We start from the raw sequence: 19,697 nt of genomic DNA on the forward strand, positions 1-19,697 counted from the left end.
ATTTATTGTAAACTGCAACTATCAAACAATTTTTTTTCCCCTATGACCTTAGTAGCCTTACAATACCACTTAAAAAGCTAAACCACTATCACCTCTTGTTGGTCTGGTAGCTGGCAAAGAGAGCTGTTCCTCTGCTGTACCCCGCACTGCTCAGCCCCAGGCATCCTTCATAGTGCCTGCTCTCACCTTTGGATCTGGAAAGCAGCAGCTACTGCGGGAGCAGCAGTTTGGTTCATTATATTCCAGGTATCTTTGTCCATATGCAAACATAGTTTTGCAGCTTATAGAAAGCTCTGCACAAATGCGTTTGCTGCGATGGTGACTGTCTTTGGCCGATGTCACCATTAGGGTCCCTGACTCTCTTGTAACACTTTCCCTGCTGTGGTTTTGAGTCAAACGCTTTGGGTCTATTCCTTCTTTTTGCATAATTAGCATTCGGTGTTAACCAGTGGTCTTTGCTATGAGGTCTGTCTTTCCCGAATACAGGAGAGTGATTTTATCCTGCTCTGTCACCTCTCTCCTAGCAAGCTTTGCTTCATGCATGGGCAGGTTTTATTCCTCCATTTTGCTGCTAGGGCTCCTTGCTCATGCCGGCGAGTGTTTCGAGTGCTTTGCATTGACCACTCCCTGCTCCCAGGCTGGCACAGTCCTTCGTTTCCCACCCACCTCTCGTTTATATTTCTCCTTCCTGGCCATCATCTTCTGTTGTTCTTTTAACCATTGTCATATTCTCGTGTTACTCGATTTTTTTTCCTCTGTTTCTGAGCTGAGGGAGCGCAGACCTCTCCCGGCCTCATCCCATGGTTTCAATTCTTTTCTCCATAGCTGCTGCAAGTTCCGATTTCAGTCTGGTTTTCCAAAGTGCTTCTCCAGGGCAGGGCCGGGAGGGCCGGGAGAGCTTTCGGAGGTGGATGGATGCCGGCGTGGGACCCCGGGTGTACCCGGACCGGCACCTGCCCCTGCGTGGCGGCAGGACCGCGGCACCCCCGGCAGGGAGGAAACCAGAGAGATTGACCCAGACTTTATGCCGTGCGGGGTACGTTTGAGTCTACCCGGCGGGACTTAACGCCCGGTCGGTTGCCGTTAGGTGCTGGAGGTGGCTGACGCCCGGGGAGCGCGGGGGTCACGCACGCACGCGCCTATTTCCAAGCTTCTCCTCGTGCCCAGAAACGCCTCATTCCTGACAGCCTGCGCCGCCCTGCCCGCGGCTCCGGCCGGCCCGGGCCCGGCGCCCGCTTACGGGCCCCCCGCCGCCGCCCCCGCCCGGCTCCCGCGCAGCCACTCGGCTCAGCTCGGAGGGGCGGGGCTTGGGGCGGGGCGGGGCGGCGGCCGGGCGCGCGGAGTGGCCGCCGGGGATTGGGGCGGTGCCGGGGGCGGGGCGTGGCGGCGGCGGGGCGCGCGGAGTGGTGGCCGGGGCGGGGATTTGGGCGGGGCTTAGCAGCGGCCGGGCGCACTGAGTGGCCGCCGGGGGAAGGGGCGGGGCTTAGGGCGGGGGCGGGGGCGAGAAAAGCGCCGTGGGAGCAGCGGGCGCGGTGGCGGTGGCGGCGGCGGCGGGAGCGGCGATGCGCCTGACGCAGAGCATGTGCACCATCGCCGAGTGCGCGCCCGGCGGGGAGGGCTGCCCCGCTGCCGCCCGGCCCCGCCTCGTCAAGATCGCGGTGGTGGGGGGCAGCGGCGTGGGCAAGACAGGTGAGGGGGGAGCGGCGGGGCGGCGGGGGAGCGGCGGGGTGGCGGAGCGCGGCTAACGGTTGCCTGTCTGTGCCTGCCCGCAGCGCTGGTGGTGCGGTTCCTCACCCGGCGGTTCATCGGCGACTACGAGAGGAACGCAGGTAGGCGAGCGGCGGGGCGGCTTTGTTCCCGCCGGGCTCGGCGATCGGGCCCTCCGCGGGGGATGGGGGTGGTACCGCGAGGGGGGAGCGGGCTTCGCCCCCGGGGGGTGCCCGGGCTGGAGAGTGGGGCTGTGCGAGCCCTGGAAGCGAGCGTGCAAAGCCCGGCCCTGAGCCAGGTCCCCAGTGGAATAGAACGAGCTTAAAAGCGGGGCTACAGGTGCATCGGAGGGGACGTGTGTCTTCCCCAGTCCAAGCCCCCCGGCGCTGCCGGGCTGGCGGCTCCGCCGGGCTCGCTCCCGGGGGCGGCTCTGGCCGCCCGAGGGAGGGGGGTGCTCGCCACAGCTGCCCGCGGCTGGCGAGCGCGGCTTCCCGGCCGGCCGCCCCCCTCTGCTCCCCGACGGCACTCTGGATGATGAGTGTCCCTCGTTGAAGAAGTCTTTTAGCTAAAACAAGAAAATATTCTGTAAATCTAGTATTACGTTATCCTATGTAAACGGAATGCCAACCGCTAAATGATCGGGGCAGTGCCGGCGCCACGGGGAAAGCGAAGAGGTGATGATGTTAACTACTCGCTCGAGTGTAGTACAGTGGGAAGTCGAAACTAACGTGAATGTAAAATATATGGCGTTCTGTTGAGGAAATGGCTTGAAAAAGCCAAACAAATGAAGAAAACAACAAATGGGACAGCCAGCAGAGAGCTTACTAGAAAAAGGGTTTGCTAAAATGCAGAAATACTGACAAGCAAACTGCCTTTCTATAATAGCTGGTTATTTTGCAGACTTACCTTTATCATCTAAGTTAAAACAGCCTTCAAGAAGTAATTAAGTTCCGAGTTGCGCATTATTAAATGCCAAGCTTCAAAACAAGTCAATGCAAAATTAAACCCCAGGCTTCTAGTAAAGCCATAAATATACGGGTTGTTGCACACAAAAAAACTTCTAACGCCAGTCCCTCACTTCATAAAGAGCGGTACGACTTTTCTTGCATAGCTAATGGGCAGCAGAAGCAACATTTGTCTGTGTGTAGATTGGTGGCTGTACTTGTGAACCTGTTGGTGTTCTTGGCAGGTAATCTCTACAGCAGGCACATCCAGATAGATGGAGAGATGTTGGCTATTCAAGTGCAAGATACTCCAGGAGTTCAGGTGAGCTAGATGCAGCCATGCAGTTCACCAAACAGCTCTAAATCTGTGTGTGTGTGTATGTGTGTGTGTGCTCCTCTGTGTGCAGCATCTTGTTATGGTCCATTTCAAAGTTTTATGTTCTGTGTGTGAGAGATGGTAACTTGTGTTATAACCAGTGAAGCCAGATGTGTTGTGTGTCTGTAGTATGGTGGTAGTAAAAGAAAATTTACTGTTTTGGTGAATCATTTGTACACTGGAGGCCCACTACTCTTGAGTGGCTGATTTACTTAAGGGTCTTGTTCCTGTGTATTATACAAAACCAGAAACAACTCTGTGCAAATAAGGTACCTGCGGAGGAAAATGTCATGACCACTACCCAACAAGCTTCAATAAATGTGTGTGGATGATAGAAAGCGAAGACTGCTATATTGTCACTGTGCTCATTAGTATGTCAGAAGTTAAAGTTTTGAATGTATAGACCTGAGTAATGTTGGATTGTTGCCTTTTTGAACTGGGCAACACTCCAGGTCTAAATGCTTCCAGCTCATATCTTTGCTTCCCCAGACTTACTGTCTAGCCAGTTAATTTCCCATCCTGTGGAACTACAAAGTCTTTCTCTGCATGCAGAACTACTCAGGTCAATTTTCCATTTGAGCATAGCAAACTCCAGTGTTAAATTCCAGCTTTTTGCAGCTGAATCAACATATGCATTTATTCGCCACACTCAGATTAAATTTGTACTTACAATGTGAAATGCAAATATATATGTCTGAAGCTGTAAAATGCTATTTGGCTTTACAGACTCTTAAAGACAGGTTCCTTTAATCTTTTATGACTTCAGCTATCTAATTTGAGACTACTCATTTTTCAGATCCATGAACACAGTCTGCATTGTAATGAGCAGTTGAACAGATGTATTCGCTGGGCAGATGCCCTGGTGATAGTCTTCTCCATCACAGACTATAAGAGCTATGAACTACTCAGTCACCTTTACCATCATGTTCGACAGCTGCATCCAGGAAATGCAGTCCCTGTTGTCATCGTCGCAAACAAAGCTGATCTCTTGCATATCAAAGAGGTGGAGCCTCAGCATGGACTTCAGCTGGCCAACATGCTGGGCTGTACTTTCTACGAAGTATCTGTCAGTGAAAACTATAATGATGTCTTCAATGCCTTCCATCTCCTCTGTAAAGAAGTCAGCAAACAGCAAACAACCAGCACCCCTGAGAGAAGGAGAACCTCTCTTATTCCTCGGCCAAAATCACCCAACATGCAGGATCTGAAGAGAAGGTTTAAGCAAGCTTTGTCTGCCAAAGTGAGGACTGTCACTTCTGTTTGACAGCAGAGCCGTTGGTCTTCCCAACATTTAGCCTAAGATTGAAACCTGGGGTGTTTAACACTGGCACATCTAGAGTCCAAGGCATTGTGAAAGAAGCATGGTTCATGTAGCCATTTGCATGGCTGTAGAAGTGTATAAGCAGTTACTGAAAAAAGGAACAGTGGCAGATTGGAAAAGGAAAAACAGCAAAAACTCTTGAAATAGTTCTAGGATATGACTTGCAAACCAAGTATTTTCATTTGGAAAAGGAACTTCTCAGTGAATGAAACAAGCTTTCAGTTTGCCTTTTCTCCAGTCAGATTTGGCTTTTATTTGTGCAGAACAACTTTTTAACTGTAACTCAACTTGTACTTGAGCAGGGAAACACCCTGAACTGCAGTTCACTGTTCAGAAATAACCACTTGAGTCTTGTTTTCACATGGATGAAGGACAGCATGATATATGTTTAATTTTATTGCACAGTAGAACCGTTTATTTCCCATGTATTTAAACAAATAAGCAAAATGAAATCATTCTGTAAAAATAAGTTTAAAATAAGTGGACATGACTGGGTATCAAGACTGTAAACAATGGTCCTTTATTTTTTTTTAACTAGCTACATTGTTGTTGACAATTTTTGACCAGACTCTCTGTATGTAAAACTATTGCCCGCAGGGTGTAAACATATCTAATTACACATGACTTGTGGGTTTTTTTACTGTCTGAAAAAAAAAAAATTACTGTCCAGACTAAATGATCCAACATGAAGCTTTTGAGGAACGAGTGTGGAGTTGGAGTGATAGTCCATTACATCTGCCAGCATAAGGCACTTCTCTCTGTGTGCAATAGGCACAGAAGGAACGTGGCTGTGATTCAGCTCGGTGTGAAGCAGGGCTGGCTCCAGGCAATGAAGCGGGTGGCTTGTTCTGAGCTGAGCCAGTCCCTCTTCATCCTTAAACATGTGTGGCAGACTTCTATGTATATCATTTTTTTTACATTGAGCCGATGGAGTTCACAGGCTAAAGGCCTTATACACATGCACTTTAAAAAGCCAGTGTGCTTTTGTTTAAACTGTAACTTATTTATTTTGTGTACAGTTACTCCTCCTAGGGAGTAGACTTTTCATTCTTACTGCCTGGTTCAACATTAAATTTTTGACTTGCATGTTTTCTTGTGTGTTCTTCCTGGGTCAGAAACAATGGGCAATAACCAACCAGTGAAATGTTGAGACAAAGTAATAGTTTTCTCAAGGTAGTTAACATACATTGCAGAAACAGTCAGAAGGCCTTTCCTGCCTATACTGTTGCTTTATTAGCATAAACCACAGGGGGGGAGCTTTCACAACTGCTTTATAACTTCCTTTAAAGAAATTCTTTTAGGAGAGGAACTGAATAAGGCAGAGACCTTTCAAATTAAAATGGGATTCTTCATTTCCCCTTGTCAAAAAAAACTCCAGTGAGATGGGAATGGTGTGAGGTGGTCAAAATCTGGAAGAACATTAATTCTTTTAAGTGACTGCCTCTTAAAAAAAAAAAAGGCGTTATATATTGAGCTATATCACAATGAAGAACTTAATCATATTACAAGTCTTCAACTATTTTCTTCATGTTTAAAGTAGCTTTACTGGGAGCCCTCCTGAGGAGGATGTTCATGCTGGGACTAGGGTGACTGCTGCACAGGCTCACCTGGTTAACAGCTGTAATACCTGGTGCAGGGAAACCCTGACGACGTCCTGCTGCTGCAAGCTTTTTGACCATGAACTACTAGCCAAGTGACTTAGTATCAGACTTGCAAACAAAACTGAGCTTGCCCTTCCAGTCTGAGCTTATTACCAAATACTGCTTAGCTTTTTAATGTAGTAGTAAACCCATTTGCCAAGAGTGGCTTTGTGTTTTCTCCTACTACTACCCTTCAGGTACCATTTAGCGTTGCATGCAGAGGGCTTGCATACATACTCCTTGCTGTGGTCCTGCACCTGCCCAAGAAAAGTCTCTTGTGCTGTTCCTGCTTACATGCGATTAGCAGGAGACCTCTCATCCCCTGGCCTTTACCCCGAGCACAGGCTATGTGTAGCTACTACAGCTACACCTAAGGAGCTACAAATAAGGAGATAACTATTACACTAGGGCCACTGGAAATATTCTATTCCAGTCTTGGTCTAGAAGAAGAGCAGGGTTTTGTGACCATTATCTTTCAGCTCTTCAGCTACTGAGTATGAGATGGTGGCTGAGGCCCAGCATCCATTGCCACAGCTGTGGCCCCACTGGCTGAAAAGATTCCTCCAAAGTGTGGGCCTGGAAAATTAGTCTCTGCCTCAGTCAGAGGAGCTACTTGCCCCACAGGAAGTGCAAGAGCACCAGTGTCTGCTTAGACTCAGCCCCACCTTCTCACGATCCTATACAGTATGTCCTTAGATGGCCAAGTCAGAGACCAGAGAGCACCTGATGAAAGACGGGTGAGGGAGAGAAGACCACAACTGCCAGCCTTCATCATCTCAGGAAAGCAGCGGCATCTCAAGAGGTGTAAGTACCTGAACTCACTGGCCAGCAATGGCCACTGGATGTAGAAGAGCCCTTCTGCTACCAGCAGGGTGTGGAAACCCCTCTAGGACACCTCCCAAGACAGAAGGTGTAGTTTCTTAGGGGTGATCAAATAATGCAAAAGAAAAATGGACCACAGAAATACACAGTCCTGGCATGTGTAGCCCTACTACTAAGAGAGAAGGAGAAGACAGATGAGGTTTGGCACTGAAAGAGCATTGCTTTATTGATTACAGAATTTACAAAACATCCATATTCTAAGATTAAACAGTACAGAAGGACAGGAAAGAAACGAAGAGACTGGCTATTTGCTTTCCAGTTGCTCTGTTCAAACTGTTTCTTGAGCTTTTAACATTGCAGTCTCATAATATTTCTCATTTTTGATAGCACAAAGTTCCATTCTATAGTCATTCTTATAAACCCCTCTTCCATAGAGGCAACATTGTCCATGCTTTATAATGGGTCCATTGTTTCCTTCTAGACACTCAAAAGTGCATTTAAATCAAAATGCACCCTTTTCTGAAGACCATTATAAACATTTAAGAGAACTTACGCTAGCTAGTGAACAAAGGTTAAAAAGCAACTTCCCATTTAATCTGTTCCTTTGGCATAATAAAGGATGTGATAGAGTGAATGTCATAATTTCACATTCTCATCTCAGTGTAAGCTGTAAGCTTAGTATCCCTTGGATGAAGCAAGAGGATGCAGCTTTAGAGCTCCACCATTTTATGTTGCAATTCGGAAGTCTTGGTGATAGAGTGATATACACAATCACAATCTCTATTGGCTGCTGCTTTGTTATCACAGATTGTATCAAAGTTTTATAAGGAAAAATTAAATAACTGAATTTAATAGCAGCTCTTTTATGATAATAAATTAAAAATAAAAGCTGTTCTCTAATTAAGCTGCTCAGAAATCTACCTCAAGAAAGAATCTGTCACTGTGGCCCCTTGAAAATGGGATCGTGCTTTTTTTTTTTTTTTTTTTTTTCTCTTTTTCCTTTTTAAATGCATGTGAAGGGAGGATTCTTCCAGGGTTATCATCAAACCATCACAGCCCATATGTCCTCTGTGTAAACCTCCAGAGAAGTGTGCCATCAGAAAGAGTCTTTTCTCCTGGGACTGTGGGTGGAGAAACTAGAGCAGGAAATGGGAAGCTGAGAGAGAAACAGCCATGGAACCCAGCCCCTGAGTCTGGCTCTCTGCTTCTCTGCCTCTATCAGTCCTGCTGGGTGAGCATCACTGGACTGGGAGTTGCTCTGCTGGCTAAATCAGGGCTGTGCTCTGTCGCCTCTCTGGGGTGAGGGACAAAGTAAGCACAGATGTGGTTAATGCTGTATAAGGCACACATGTTTTGCAAGGTAACATGACAGAGAGGGTGGATTTTGCTAGCCTTTCATTCCCTCAGTGGCATTTCCCATCAGAAGAAACCCCAAAGAAACATCAGGAATACTCAAGAGAAAAAAGTACCACTTGGGGAGTGCAAATGCAGCATCATCTGGTCCTCAACTGCTCCTTTTCTAGGGAATTATTACAAGCCATCATCCTCGCTGCACAGAGCGGGGCTGAGGTGATTCACCACTGTATGGTGTTACTGTTAAGGAGTGTGGGGGGTTGCCACTGGACAACTGGACCATTTTGAAGAGTTGTTTGTGAGCTGCACATGTTCCCTTGCAGCCAGATACCCAGCTGCTTCCCCGTTTCAGCTGGAGCCATAACTGCAGCAGGAGACATGTCATTTTTTGGAAGGCTATTGGGAAGAGCGACAGACCAGGGATTTGATGTTTCCAACTGAGGCACTCACTCATCTTCTCTACAGGTCCTCCCCTGTTAGATATCAGTGTCAGGCTGGAGACGGTCTGTGGCGAACAACAACTCAATAGCACTATGTGGTGTCAGGAGTGCCGAGGAGAGCACAATTACCTGAAAGAAGGGGGACAAGATACAGCAAGTCAGAATGAAGGGGACTGAGGCTGATCACAGTACTAATGAGCTGTGGATATGAACTGTTAGCTTCACCCAGCACTAGATGGGCTGTGTGTTTCTGGTGTTTACTGACAGGGCAATACAACTTGCCCAGTGAAACTGTCTGCTTGCTAATAACTGTAGTTAAATCACTTTAAGGAGCATAATGACTGGTAGCATTGTACTCTTAATGAATGTGTGCTTTGACTCATTTCTACCCACATCTTACCCGGTGATTTGTTGTGACTGCCACTGTGTTTACTGCAAGGCTGACGAAGCAGGTATAGCACAGATTTGAGCAATGCTGTTTCCTCTCAGTTGAAGGTAGGGTGAGCACCTCAGAAGTGCCGCCGGCCTGCTGCAGGGAGCCACAGTCCCTGTTCAGAAATGTCTCCTCAGACCAGGCACAGGCCATTCTGCACGTCAGGACCGAAGCTCAACCTTGAGCACTGCTAGGTGCTATTGCTTTTGTTTGGTCAAATTTTTAATCCAAGATGGGTCTGATCACTGAAACCATTGCTCACTGTAGCCACGATACACATGCTGCTAGATGCAGGTATCTGTTTTTCTTATGTGAAAATTAGTATGCAGGTGCCTACAGTGAAGGTTCTTCTGCAGGGTAAAGCTATCAGCAAGGAGCAAGTGCATATGCTCTTGCTGTGTGGAGCTAACTCAGGGACAAAGTCGTAGGACACTGCTCTTACAAAGCCCCCCAGTAGTGTTTGTAGGGTCAGCACTGCAGGCAGGGACATGGGGGCAGATTTATCTTGCTAGCCCACTCGAACATGAATTTGCTTCCCCAGTGCAAATCCAAGGAGAGGAAGCACAAGCATCAACAACGGAGTATGTCTGTGTGTTCATTTCCTGCAGTAGCTATCAAACTACTTGTGCTCTTCATCGCATGGCCTAAATGCATGGTACTGCTACATTTCAACTTTTTTTGTTGTTCTTTCTTTCATCTTTTCACTTCAAATAATGGAAGGAATCTGGAGTTAAGTTACTACAGATCCCTTCTGCATTGACGATAGTCTCTCCCTCACTTCTCTCCTTCCATTGTCCTCCCGCACAATTTGTGGCAAACCGACACTGATTATCTCTTCTCCTTCTTATGGATAAAAAACTCTGTAATTTGCAGATGCCAAAGGCTGACACTGTTTTACTTATGTTACGTGAGAATCAGACCACAGCACAGTATGTGCTCATCTTGTTATCACGCAGTTTAATTCTGAAAAACATGAGGGGACACATGACTGAAGTTTTTTGGGTGTACAAGCCAAACATCAACAATAGCCACTGCCAGATGAAAGCAATTTCTTCTTGGAGTCCTACTACTGAACCCTGAGGGGATTTGTGCAACTAATAGCAAGCCCAGAGAGAAAAATGAGAGCTGCAACTTTAACATCTGAGAAAGGATGTAGCGAAATACAGTGGGACTTCCCTCCTTTCCCCCCAGTATCTCTGAAGGCTCATTGAGGGGGATAAGTATGTCTATTTGTTCCATCATTTTTACAGAGAAGGGGGGAATTGCCCAGAAGAGTAATGTCCATCTCTTCTCCAGGCAGATCTCTTCAGGACAGGGTACCTCTTTTGCAGACCTTCTTCTTGTTCAGTACAGGGCGCCTGTCATTGATGCTTCACCTGAAGAGCTACCCTTCCTGGTGGCAGTCGAGGTAGAGAAGCCAGGAGCTCCCACCCCGACCCACTGAACTGCAATGGGCAGTTCTCCCTCAGCAGAGGGCAGGGAAGGATGCAGCTAACATCTGATGGCGCATCTGGAGGGGTTTGTCTGTCTGCATGCCTCAGCCACAACCACATAGACGGCTGTGCATGTTGGGAGGGTGAAACATCCACTCACGCTCTTTCCCCTTTTTTAACTCTCCTGATTAAAGTGGAAAAAAAAGGTAATTTCTTCTTTTGGAAGTAGGATACTTCTCACTAGGTTAGGGGAGCTATTCACTACCATCCAAACCCTGCATAGGAAACCCTGTATTCCTTTATGTTCCTCCATGAGAAATAAAACTGTCAATCATATTCAGATGCAGAGCAGTTCTGTGGATGGAAACGTGTGTCTCCTACTCCATATGTAAATGTCATTTACCTCAACTCCAAACAACTGCTGAAGTAATCAGTGCATCCTGTCAGTTTTCCTGTTACTTTCCTCAATTCTTTATTTTTGTACCCACACATCTCTCCATTTCTCCAAGAACCAATAAGTATAAATGCCAGTGCTTTGTTTGAGTGGAAGGGACTTGGGAGGCCAGTGTTCCCCTGATGCCTGAACCTGATTGCCTGAACACCACAAAAAAGCTCTGTTAAATGCTGGCTTGAGTTAGACAAATGCCTGGCTTTTTGAAAAGAGAATAATCCCAAACAGGTGGCACACATTCACAGCTATAGTGCAGAAATCCAGGTAAATCCAACAAACTCATAAACTTTTTTTATATGAGAGGCTTGCACAACTGCTTCTTTTCTTCTTTCTCTTCCTCCTCCCGCTTCTCCCCCCAAGTCCTTTCACCTCTAACACAGCACAACTGGACAAAGGGCAAGACACAGTAAAAGCTTAAAATTCTTTAGGAATCTGCCTCAGAGGGTGACCTGCTGCCAGGGTTAAGCCAAAGCAAAGCAACACCAGATCCCATGTCACCATTGTCAAACCTCAAGTCCTTCTAGAAAGCCAGTCCTTGCATAGTTCTCAACCAACTCACGTGTTAACCCTCTGCTTGTCTTTCAGGGTGTACTAATACATTACAGGTGTGGATTAACATGTCCATCAATGTGTCACAACTCAAGCCCCCTTCAAGATGGGAAAGAATTTTATTTGCTGTTTTGAGGAGATTAGCACTAGGCTAATTGGGGAGAAATGTGTTATCAGATCAAAAAAACATTGCTAAAAATGGCACTCCATCTTACAAAATACTGCTTGAGACTGCCTTGCAAAGACAACTAAAACGTGGAAAACACATGTCAAACCCAGAGGCTGCTCAGCCTTTGGTTGGCTCCATTTTGCTAACGATTTCTCACTAATCAAAACTGCATTCCATAGGAATTGAAAACAAGATGTTTACAAGCCACCCTGGAAACTAGACTTAAGTTTATGATGCAGCTGGTTACACAGCACTTCTCTGCAGTTTTCAGATTACCCTGCGTACTGCACTACTCAGCAGATACCTGATTGCTCTTGTGCACGATCCTCCACAGTTAACAATGATTTTTAACATCTCAGACACCACCACAGCCCATCCACCCTCCTCCTCTCTCTCCCCACTCCATTCAGATGACAGCTGCTGTAGTGAAGTTCTGCTGCCAGAGAGTGGAAGAGGCAAAGACCACCTGCACGGATGCTACTGAGGCTTCACCGTGGGAGCCATCCTCCTTCCAGGAGTCCAACAGCACATCCAAGGACCACAGAGACTTGGGGCTTCCTCCACATCACCTGCTTCAGGCTACTTAAGGTATCTAGTGGTCAGGTGTCTATCAGAGATAGCTGGCCTGGACCAGAAACAAGTACAGCTGTATCCAGGCTAATTTATCTTGCTCCTCAGTAATGCCAATTGACCTGTCTGTAGTATCGCCACTGATACATTGCTAGATGGTACCAGATCCTTGGCAGGCTCCTTCTGAGCATCCCTGCACCAGGAAGCCTGTAGCCTCTTGGACAGCAGATGTTTCTATTTATAAAGAATACCAAGAAATTAATCTTTTGAGATATGATGAAAGCTCCTTCAGAACAATGCCAGTCTGTTCTGAACTCTCCAACTTGAGTTTGAAATTTATTGCTGACTAACACGTAAAAAACAGACCCTTGGTGCCTGAACACTTGTTGCCTACAGATGTTTCACAGCAAAATCCTAACACAAATTGCTGTCCATGTGGCTCTGGCTTCATTTAGATTTGGTACCAGTGCTATAGGGAACATTATCTGATGAATTTTCTTAGTCTTTCTTCAGATAGGAACTGTACATTTCGAGCTGTTTTTACCTGGGTACCAGGTTTGCGTGTTGCTACCAGATCCTTCACCATTTTGACCTCGGAGATTGTCACTCCACCAACCATAAAGATGATCAGAAGAGGATGATCACCAGGGTGAGGGCGATTCACCTGTAAAATGAAGGAAAGCATTAGTTGTAGTTGCCAACTCCAACTCCAAACCTATGGACTAGCAGTGATCAGTTCCCTGAACTTTTGGAGGAAGACTAATGAGGAAGCTCAGAAAGAAATATTCATGGAATGCTGGTTTCTGTAGCAGCTGAGAGGGAAATCAATGGGGATAATGCCCAGTTAAAACTAATGAACTGTTTCCAGGGAAATGGAGTCTTCATGGCTTCCACTGAAACCTGGAGGAGTTTCTCATGAGGTCTGAGGGCTTCTCTCTCTATTCCTTCTTCATTTCTTTTCTCCCTTTCACAGAGTGGGAGGAGGGTGGATGCACAGTCTGGATACACGTATACATGGGGCTTTAAGGAATGAGGGGTAAATTACTACCCAGTAGAAGCAAGGAGTCCAGCCTAAACATGTTAGAATCCCTGCCTGAAGTCAGCAGTGGAAAGAATTGTAAGTAATGTGTTCTCACCAGTCCAGCGAATAATCCTTTACAATTCATCCAACGAAAATAAATTTAGGTTCATATAGCTAGTTTCTAGCTTGTTTCACTTCAGAGTTTTTAATACTTCTATGACTGGGTTGTAACCAATATAGAGAAACTATAGTTCAAACAAAATACTTGTTTCATTTTTGCCCAATTATCATTAAAATGGCACAAATATTCCACTTCAGTTAAGACTTTATAAAACTGCATTTTAATTTTAAATGTGAAGGTGATGCTTTACATCAGTTTCCTCTTAACTACTTCTAGAAGTCTGGTTACTTTGCTGTTTCCTAGCAAACTGTTTCTTTCTTGATAAAAAACACTCCCCTGACAACGCCTTGCTCCAGTCTTTGGGAGTGATGTCAGTGGAGCCCATGCAATTGCTCTTGTTACACCACCTTTGAGTATGAAACAATCCAAATGTTTGGCTCTGAAAAGTGACAGTGAGAACAGTTTAATTTGCTCCTTTTTAGACTCTCTGCCCCCTCTCCTTCCACAAGCGTAGGTTTTTGACGGCATTCACCTGACAGAATGAAAGTGGTCATCAACCCGTGTTTGGGTGGAGTGCAGTTCCTTTGCTTTCGCCCCCACGGCAGCTATCTTTGATCCCTGTGGCTCCAGCTCCTGAGGGTACAGCTCTTCTCTTCCTTGTTGTGGCTGCCCTATATTTAGTCTTCAGGCAGTTTTTCATCCTGCAGCTCTGTCAGGCTTTCTGACTGGCAACCTTCAGAAGAAACTCTTCCCTTTGAGGCAAGCACGGGGGGATGGTGTGCTCTTTCTCCAGGCTAGCTGGTGTTTGATTACACAGGGCTCCCTGTTCAATGCTGCTTCCCAGGCAGGGTGCTCTTCAGTTCCCTGGGAGTTTGAAACCAGTACAAAAAGCCTTGGATAGATGTATTAGTGAGCTGAGTATTTGGGTACTGGGTGTTTATTCTCTGAATCACCTCCACTTTGCCAGACATCTTCACTGAGCTGATGGCACAGATAGCATATATACTACAATTCAGCAGGGTGTCCTGTAATTCTGGTGTGATACTGAGCAATTTTCCATTTACACCAACAGACCAACTAAATGGATACACCAGAGCTTACAAAGACTTTCTTTATGCACTTTCCCATATCAGGCTACTCACTTCTTACTATCTGCATAAAACATAGTGTCAACCTCAAATGAAAAGAAGTTCATTGCTACTACAAACATCATGAGAAGTTTAAGTAAGACCGAAATATTTACTTAAAAAGCAGGTCAGATAGAGCCATTACTTGCTAAAATATTAGCGGATTTCATGCCATAATTGCTGTAAGCAGTGACACAAGGTTAAAGAAGTAACTGCTTGCAAAGATGAAGATAAAAGTTGACAAAACACTCTGCTATGGCACTTCAAGGTAATACAGGAATCACTGTTTATTACTTTTCATGGATTTTTGCTTTTGTTCACCCTGTTGCCAGAGCATACAGCTCCATTCCATCTCATGAAGCTTCTGAATGTCCCAAGACGAATGGAAAGAGCTTGAATTCAGAAGCTTGCTATTGAATAAAGCCCCTCTTTCCTAATACCTTTCCTAGTGACAACAATCTCATCTTAAACATGCATGCGTAACATTGGACACACTGAAAGGACACCCAATATAAAAGCATTAATCAGAAAACACAAGCTTTTATGGCAATGCTAAAGTGAAAATGTCTTGACACATCATTTCCTTCAGTCAAAATAAACCTGGATCCAAACACATGGTGCCTATATAAAACTTATTATTTTTCAGAAGACTAAAGTTCAAACCACAAATTCCAGAAATGCATATTAAAAATACTATTAGGCATGCAAACTCTAAATTAAATTAAAATTGCAATGAAAAGGGTCTTGGAACTGTAATTTTGTATGCTATGCACAAGTGTTTTGAAGGAGGACAATACTTTGGGTACGAAATATTTGGCTGTGTTAAGAATGCAAGTTTCTGCCAAGATTTTTTTGTTTGATAATACAATCACCCAAGGCTCTCTCTTTTGAAGGAACTGGCTGTGTATAGCTAAACAGCTCATTTCTGTGATACAGAAGAAGAACTGAAATGGACTGCAACAAAAGCAACTGTATCTTCTGGGATCCTTCTAAAGTTTGGTTGTTTTGGGACCTCTGTTCTGAGGCCTTTGAATTGCATTTACTGTGAAATCTGAATTTTGCAAAAATCCCCAAGTGAAATTCAGTTCAAAATGCCACGCATTAAAAAAATTGGGTCAGTTATCTCAGACAATAGAAAGCTTAACCAAGAAAAAAGAAAACCCATTACATTAAGTGAAGGAGCCTGAAGGAAGAAGGAGGAATGGTTCCCTGAGCTAGCAGAGCATCCCAGATGGACATCAGCCTTCTCTCCAGCTCTGAGCCCACCACTACTGCGTTTCCTCAGGATGCTGATGGTTAGAGGGCTCTTTGCTGGTGCATGTGTCTGCGTGGAGGAGAGGAAGAGGAGGAGATGGGAAAGTGGGTTGACAGCAGTCAATAAAACACTAAAATTGAAGGGGTCAGAGGACAGGTTTGTTCTCATGGCAGATCACAGCCTCTTCCTCTGAGGAAGTTAGCAGAAACAACTTCTACTGCTTCACGAGGGCTATCTCTGCCAACCTGGACACCAGCACCAATGCATCTGGTATTTGTGACCAACCATAAACTAATGAATTTAGCTTTATACCTGGAAAAAGGAAAACACACTGATCACCAGAAACTAGATTGCCATGGAAGGCACTTGGTATCAGTGATACCAAGCTCAGACCATCATAAACCATGAGTGTTCTATAGCAGAAGTCAAAAGATGAATCCTTGTGGCAGGGACGCCTTTTCCCTTCAAAGCTTCAAAACAAACACATCCACTAGAGAAACAACTTCTGGATGACAGATATCTTTAAAAGTCTGTCCTGGATGAACATGTCTGAGTCCACCACTTACCAAAGCATGTTTATGTGAGTCGGAATTTATATGCAGGCATTGAGGAAGAAATAAAAATATAAGGAAGCTCATGAAATAATTACAGTGCTGACAGTGCAGTAAGTGGAGAAGATCCTCTTGTGTGAGAAATACAGGCTGGTCAGAAGCTCATTCATGTAAGCAAGCACTTGCCAACAAGCCAGGCTACAAACTAAATGAGCAAGCATGGACACATTTGTGAGGTATATGATGATGCCTATGAAATATTTACCCTACGTAAGTTTCACTTGCTCATCTGTTATATATTCCTTAGAGTAGGATATTTTCTTACTAGCAGAGATGCAGGTGCTTACAGCTACATATTGCTGTAATATACTTCATACTCTTATAGAATACTCTTCAATGGAGAACTCAGGGTATGCAATAAGACAGACCTGAATGTACAGCATGCTAGCTACTCCACACTTCATCTCTTTAGACATTTAATGAACACTTAGCATAGGCGAATTTGTAGAGTAAGCTCTTGGAGAAAGACTGTCTTAAAACATGCTAAGAGATTGACAAGGCAATTTCTAACTAATAGGCTTCCTTCATCCCCACTGCAAGTTGAACCTTATCAAGTTATAGAAAAGTCACTGAATATGGAGCTCCTCTGACAACCTTCCTCCCCTGTGAGACCTGACTGTTCATATGTACTTCTCTCCTGTCTCAAGGCTGCTCAGTGTCCTTAAAATCCTTTGATGAGGTGCCTTGTGGAATGCCTTTTAGAAATCCAGGTAGGTTATATGAATTGGCACTCACTTATCAATTTGCTTGTTGTGTCTCTGAAGAGCTCTGAAAGCTATGTGAGGTAAGAATTCCCTTTAGCAAAGCCACATTACCTCCTCCCAGACATATCATCCTCATTTAGGTGACCAGTCTGCTTCATTCCTCTTGTTTTGTTCAGCAGGTGTTACCCATCTGTACTGTACCTGCAATGTGGTACCTCAAGCTATTCCCAGCCCCTCTGCAAGGATTTAACTCTCCTAACCACCCCTTAAGTTCTGCTGAACAATACCAACTCAAACACATAAAATCAGCTACTGCCATATGATGCTATGTTCTCAGGAAAATCTTACAGATGAGCTTGGGAAACCTGGTTTACCTTCATGAACATGCTGAATCCAGTTTTAAGGAGATCGGTGAGGCCTGATGACATGTGCTCAATATCAACAGGATCAGGTCGATCAGGATTACAGATCTCTTCCACTACTTGTTTCAGCAGCGGTTTGTAAGAGGCCTGCACAAGAAGAACAATGCACTGTGAGTAAAGCTCTTTAGACTTGGTGCAACTGCTCTTCTAAATGTTTCATTTCCAGGTTTATTTAAAGGTAATAAAAATAATTATCCTAGAAAGGAAACCATTCATAGAGTTAAAAAATTATTGAAGGAGCAGTGGTCTTTGTGACCTTGACCGCAAACGGTGTGCACCAGCACAGCATCAAACTGAAAAGACAGGAACACAGCCACATATTTACTCCGCCCCATGTGTATTGTATGAGTAAAGGGAGGCACTCTACATAATACTTCCACCTGTGGAAAAGCTTGAGAAAAATAGGCCAAACAACCCCACAACCTCATGTCAGAGCTTCAGAGAAGTTAGGGACCAGGAAAAGTGGAACATGTAAAGGTACAAACGGTCAGTATCCTGGAAGATACACTTCCAAAGGATCCACCCTGTGTCCTCTTCAGGGTTCACAAACCTGGGCTGAATATGAATCAGTAGCCTAGAAATTTCCACATTCCTTTACCAAGGTTTAAACCACTCTGCCATCCTGAAAAAGTTTCTAAGATAAAAACTTTAGGGACTTGTGGAAAGATGCTCTTTAATGAAAATTTGATGGAGGTTGTTTTTGCTGCTTTTAGATTTGCCCAAACTGCAACGGAACCACAATTGTTTCAGGAAGCGCAGCAGTCTTAGAAAATCAGCAGCTTTCAAATTAGTACATTTGTTTTCCCTTGGGGCTAGCCCAGGTATACATCATCCCCTAGATTTCTTAAGAGAATTGAGTATAACATCATTTGTTTTGTAAAGATGATATCTGCAAGAGACATCATGCAAGATAAATGTAAAAATGGATGGAAAATAAGAAGCAAGCCACTTGACTTGAAACTAAAATTTTCTGGAGTAATTAAAGAAATATTTTTCATCCAACACTTTACAGTGAGAAACAAAACTTACAGTTTTTGAATACAATCCTGTCAATGAAGATTTATACAACTCATCTAGTTCTTCTCATAACACGTGCACAATTTTTAATTGAGCCAACAAAGCAAATTACAGCAGACATGAGCTGCAGGATCTTTTAGAAGAACATGCCAAGATCTGTGTCAAATCTAGTCACACAATAAACAAGCGTTTGAAAATACACATGCAGACATGAAGTCCTATGTATAAAATCTGTTTAATATCTTCATAGATGAGGAACAGAAAGACATTAGGAATGTAATATTTTTGGAGTATAGATTAAATCACAGTTAAACAGAGAGGCTTACTGCATGAAATTAAAGGAAAAATATTATCTGACTTCAGACAAGACTATGTACTCAGAAGATGTTAAAAATGTGCTATGATTTCGCATATCTAAATCTTCAGCACCAAAACTCAGTGCCCTTCAAAATGATTCAGTTCAGCTACACAGATAATAAAAGGCAGATACTATGATCAACTTACCCTTTCTTAGCTGTGAGAGTTTCAAATATTTTTAAAATATTTTATTACTTGAAATTAATCTATTACATTTTTAGGGAGTTTTTACTTTATTTTTTATACAATCCCCAATAGCTGCATTGATTTCTAACTCGTATAATGAAACCTTTACCAAGTTTAAATTTTGGCAGGGCACAAATTGTGTTTAAAACAGTTGTTAAAAACCTTGAAGGCTATGGGGCATACCTCAGACAAGATTACAGGGAGAAAAGGAGAGAGAAAAAGAGAGAGAAAGAAAGAGAATGAGAAAAGGAGAGGGAAGGATGGGAGGAGGGAGGGAGGAATGGAGGAAGAAAAGGAGGGAGGGAGATATATACTTCAGATTAGTTAAAATATCAGGCAAAATAAATACTCTCCTCTTGCACGGTCGCTACACAAACTTTTGATAACCTGACAAAAACGTTCGTCATTTTATGACACTATCAACATAAATGTCAGTGCTATAAAATGTCCTTCTAAAAGGCTATCCAATTCCCACTTACTTATCTATAGAAACCTTTTTTGAGTCTTAACAAGAAATGGAGGCTTCCCAGCTCCTGACAGATAAAGCGGAAAAGTAGCTATAGGCTAAACCCATTCCCATAGCACTAAGCTGGTCTGGGAATACGTATGGACACAGGAAGACCTAAACTGATCGCACACAACCCATGCATTAACACCTCCCAGTCAAA

General features: G+C 44.4%; 2 protein-coding genes across 2 annotated transcripts in view; one reads left to right on the plus strand and one right to left on the minus strand.

Annotated features, from left to right (window-relative positions):
• Nucleotides 1-1,546: 1,546 nt before the first annotated feature.
• RASL11B (RAS like family 11 member B) lies at nt 1,547-5,434 on the plus strand. Its single transcript, XM_074821391.1, has 4 exons — nt 1,547-1,689; nt 1,773-1,829; nt 2,897-2,973; nt 3,824-5,434. The coding sequence occupies exons 1-4, from the start codon at nt 1,563-1,565 to the stop codon at nt 4,289-4,291; spliced, it is 729 nt and encodes a 242-aa protein (XP_074677492.1). The 5' UTR covers nt 1,547-1,562; the 3' UTR covers nt 4,292-5,434.
• A 1,576-nt stretch (nt 5,435-7,010) lies between these two features.
• SCFD2 (sec1 family domain containing 2) overlaps nt 7,011-19,697 on the minus strand; it is a 204,152-nt gene continuing 191,465 nt past the window's right edge. Inside the window, exons 7-9 of the mRNA XM_074822543.1 lie at nt 17,422-17,556; nt 12,753-12,872; nt 7,011-8,732 (exon numbers count right to left, since the gene is read on the minus strand). Of these exons, the coding sequence (XP_074678644.1) occupies nt 8,640-8,732; nt 12,753-12,872; nt 17,422-17,556 (348 nt within the window). The 3' untranslated portion in view covers nt 7,011-8,639. The remainder of the gene's footprint in view (nt 8,733-12,752; nt 12,873-17,421; nt 17,557-19,697) is intronic.

Source organism: Strix aluco, chromosome 4 (assembly GCF_031877795.1).
Source record: "Strix aluco isolate bStrAlu1 chromosome 4, bStrAlu1.hap1, whole genome shotgun sequence".
NCBI lineage: Eukaryota > Metazoa > Chordata > Aves > Strigiformes > Strigidae > Strix > Strix aluco.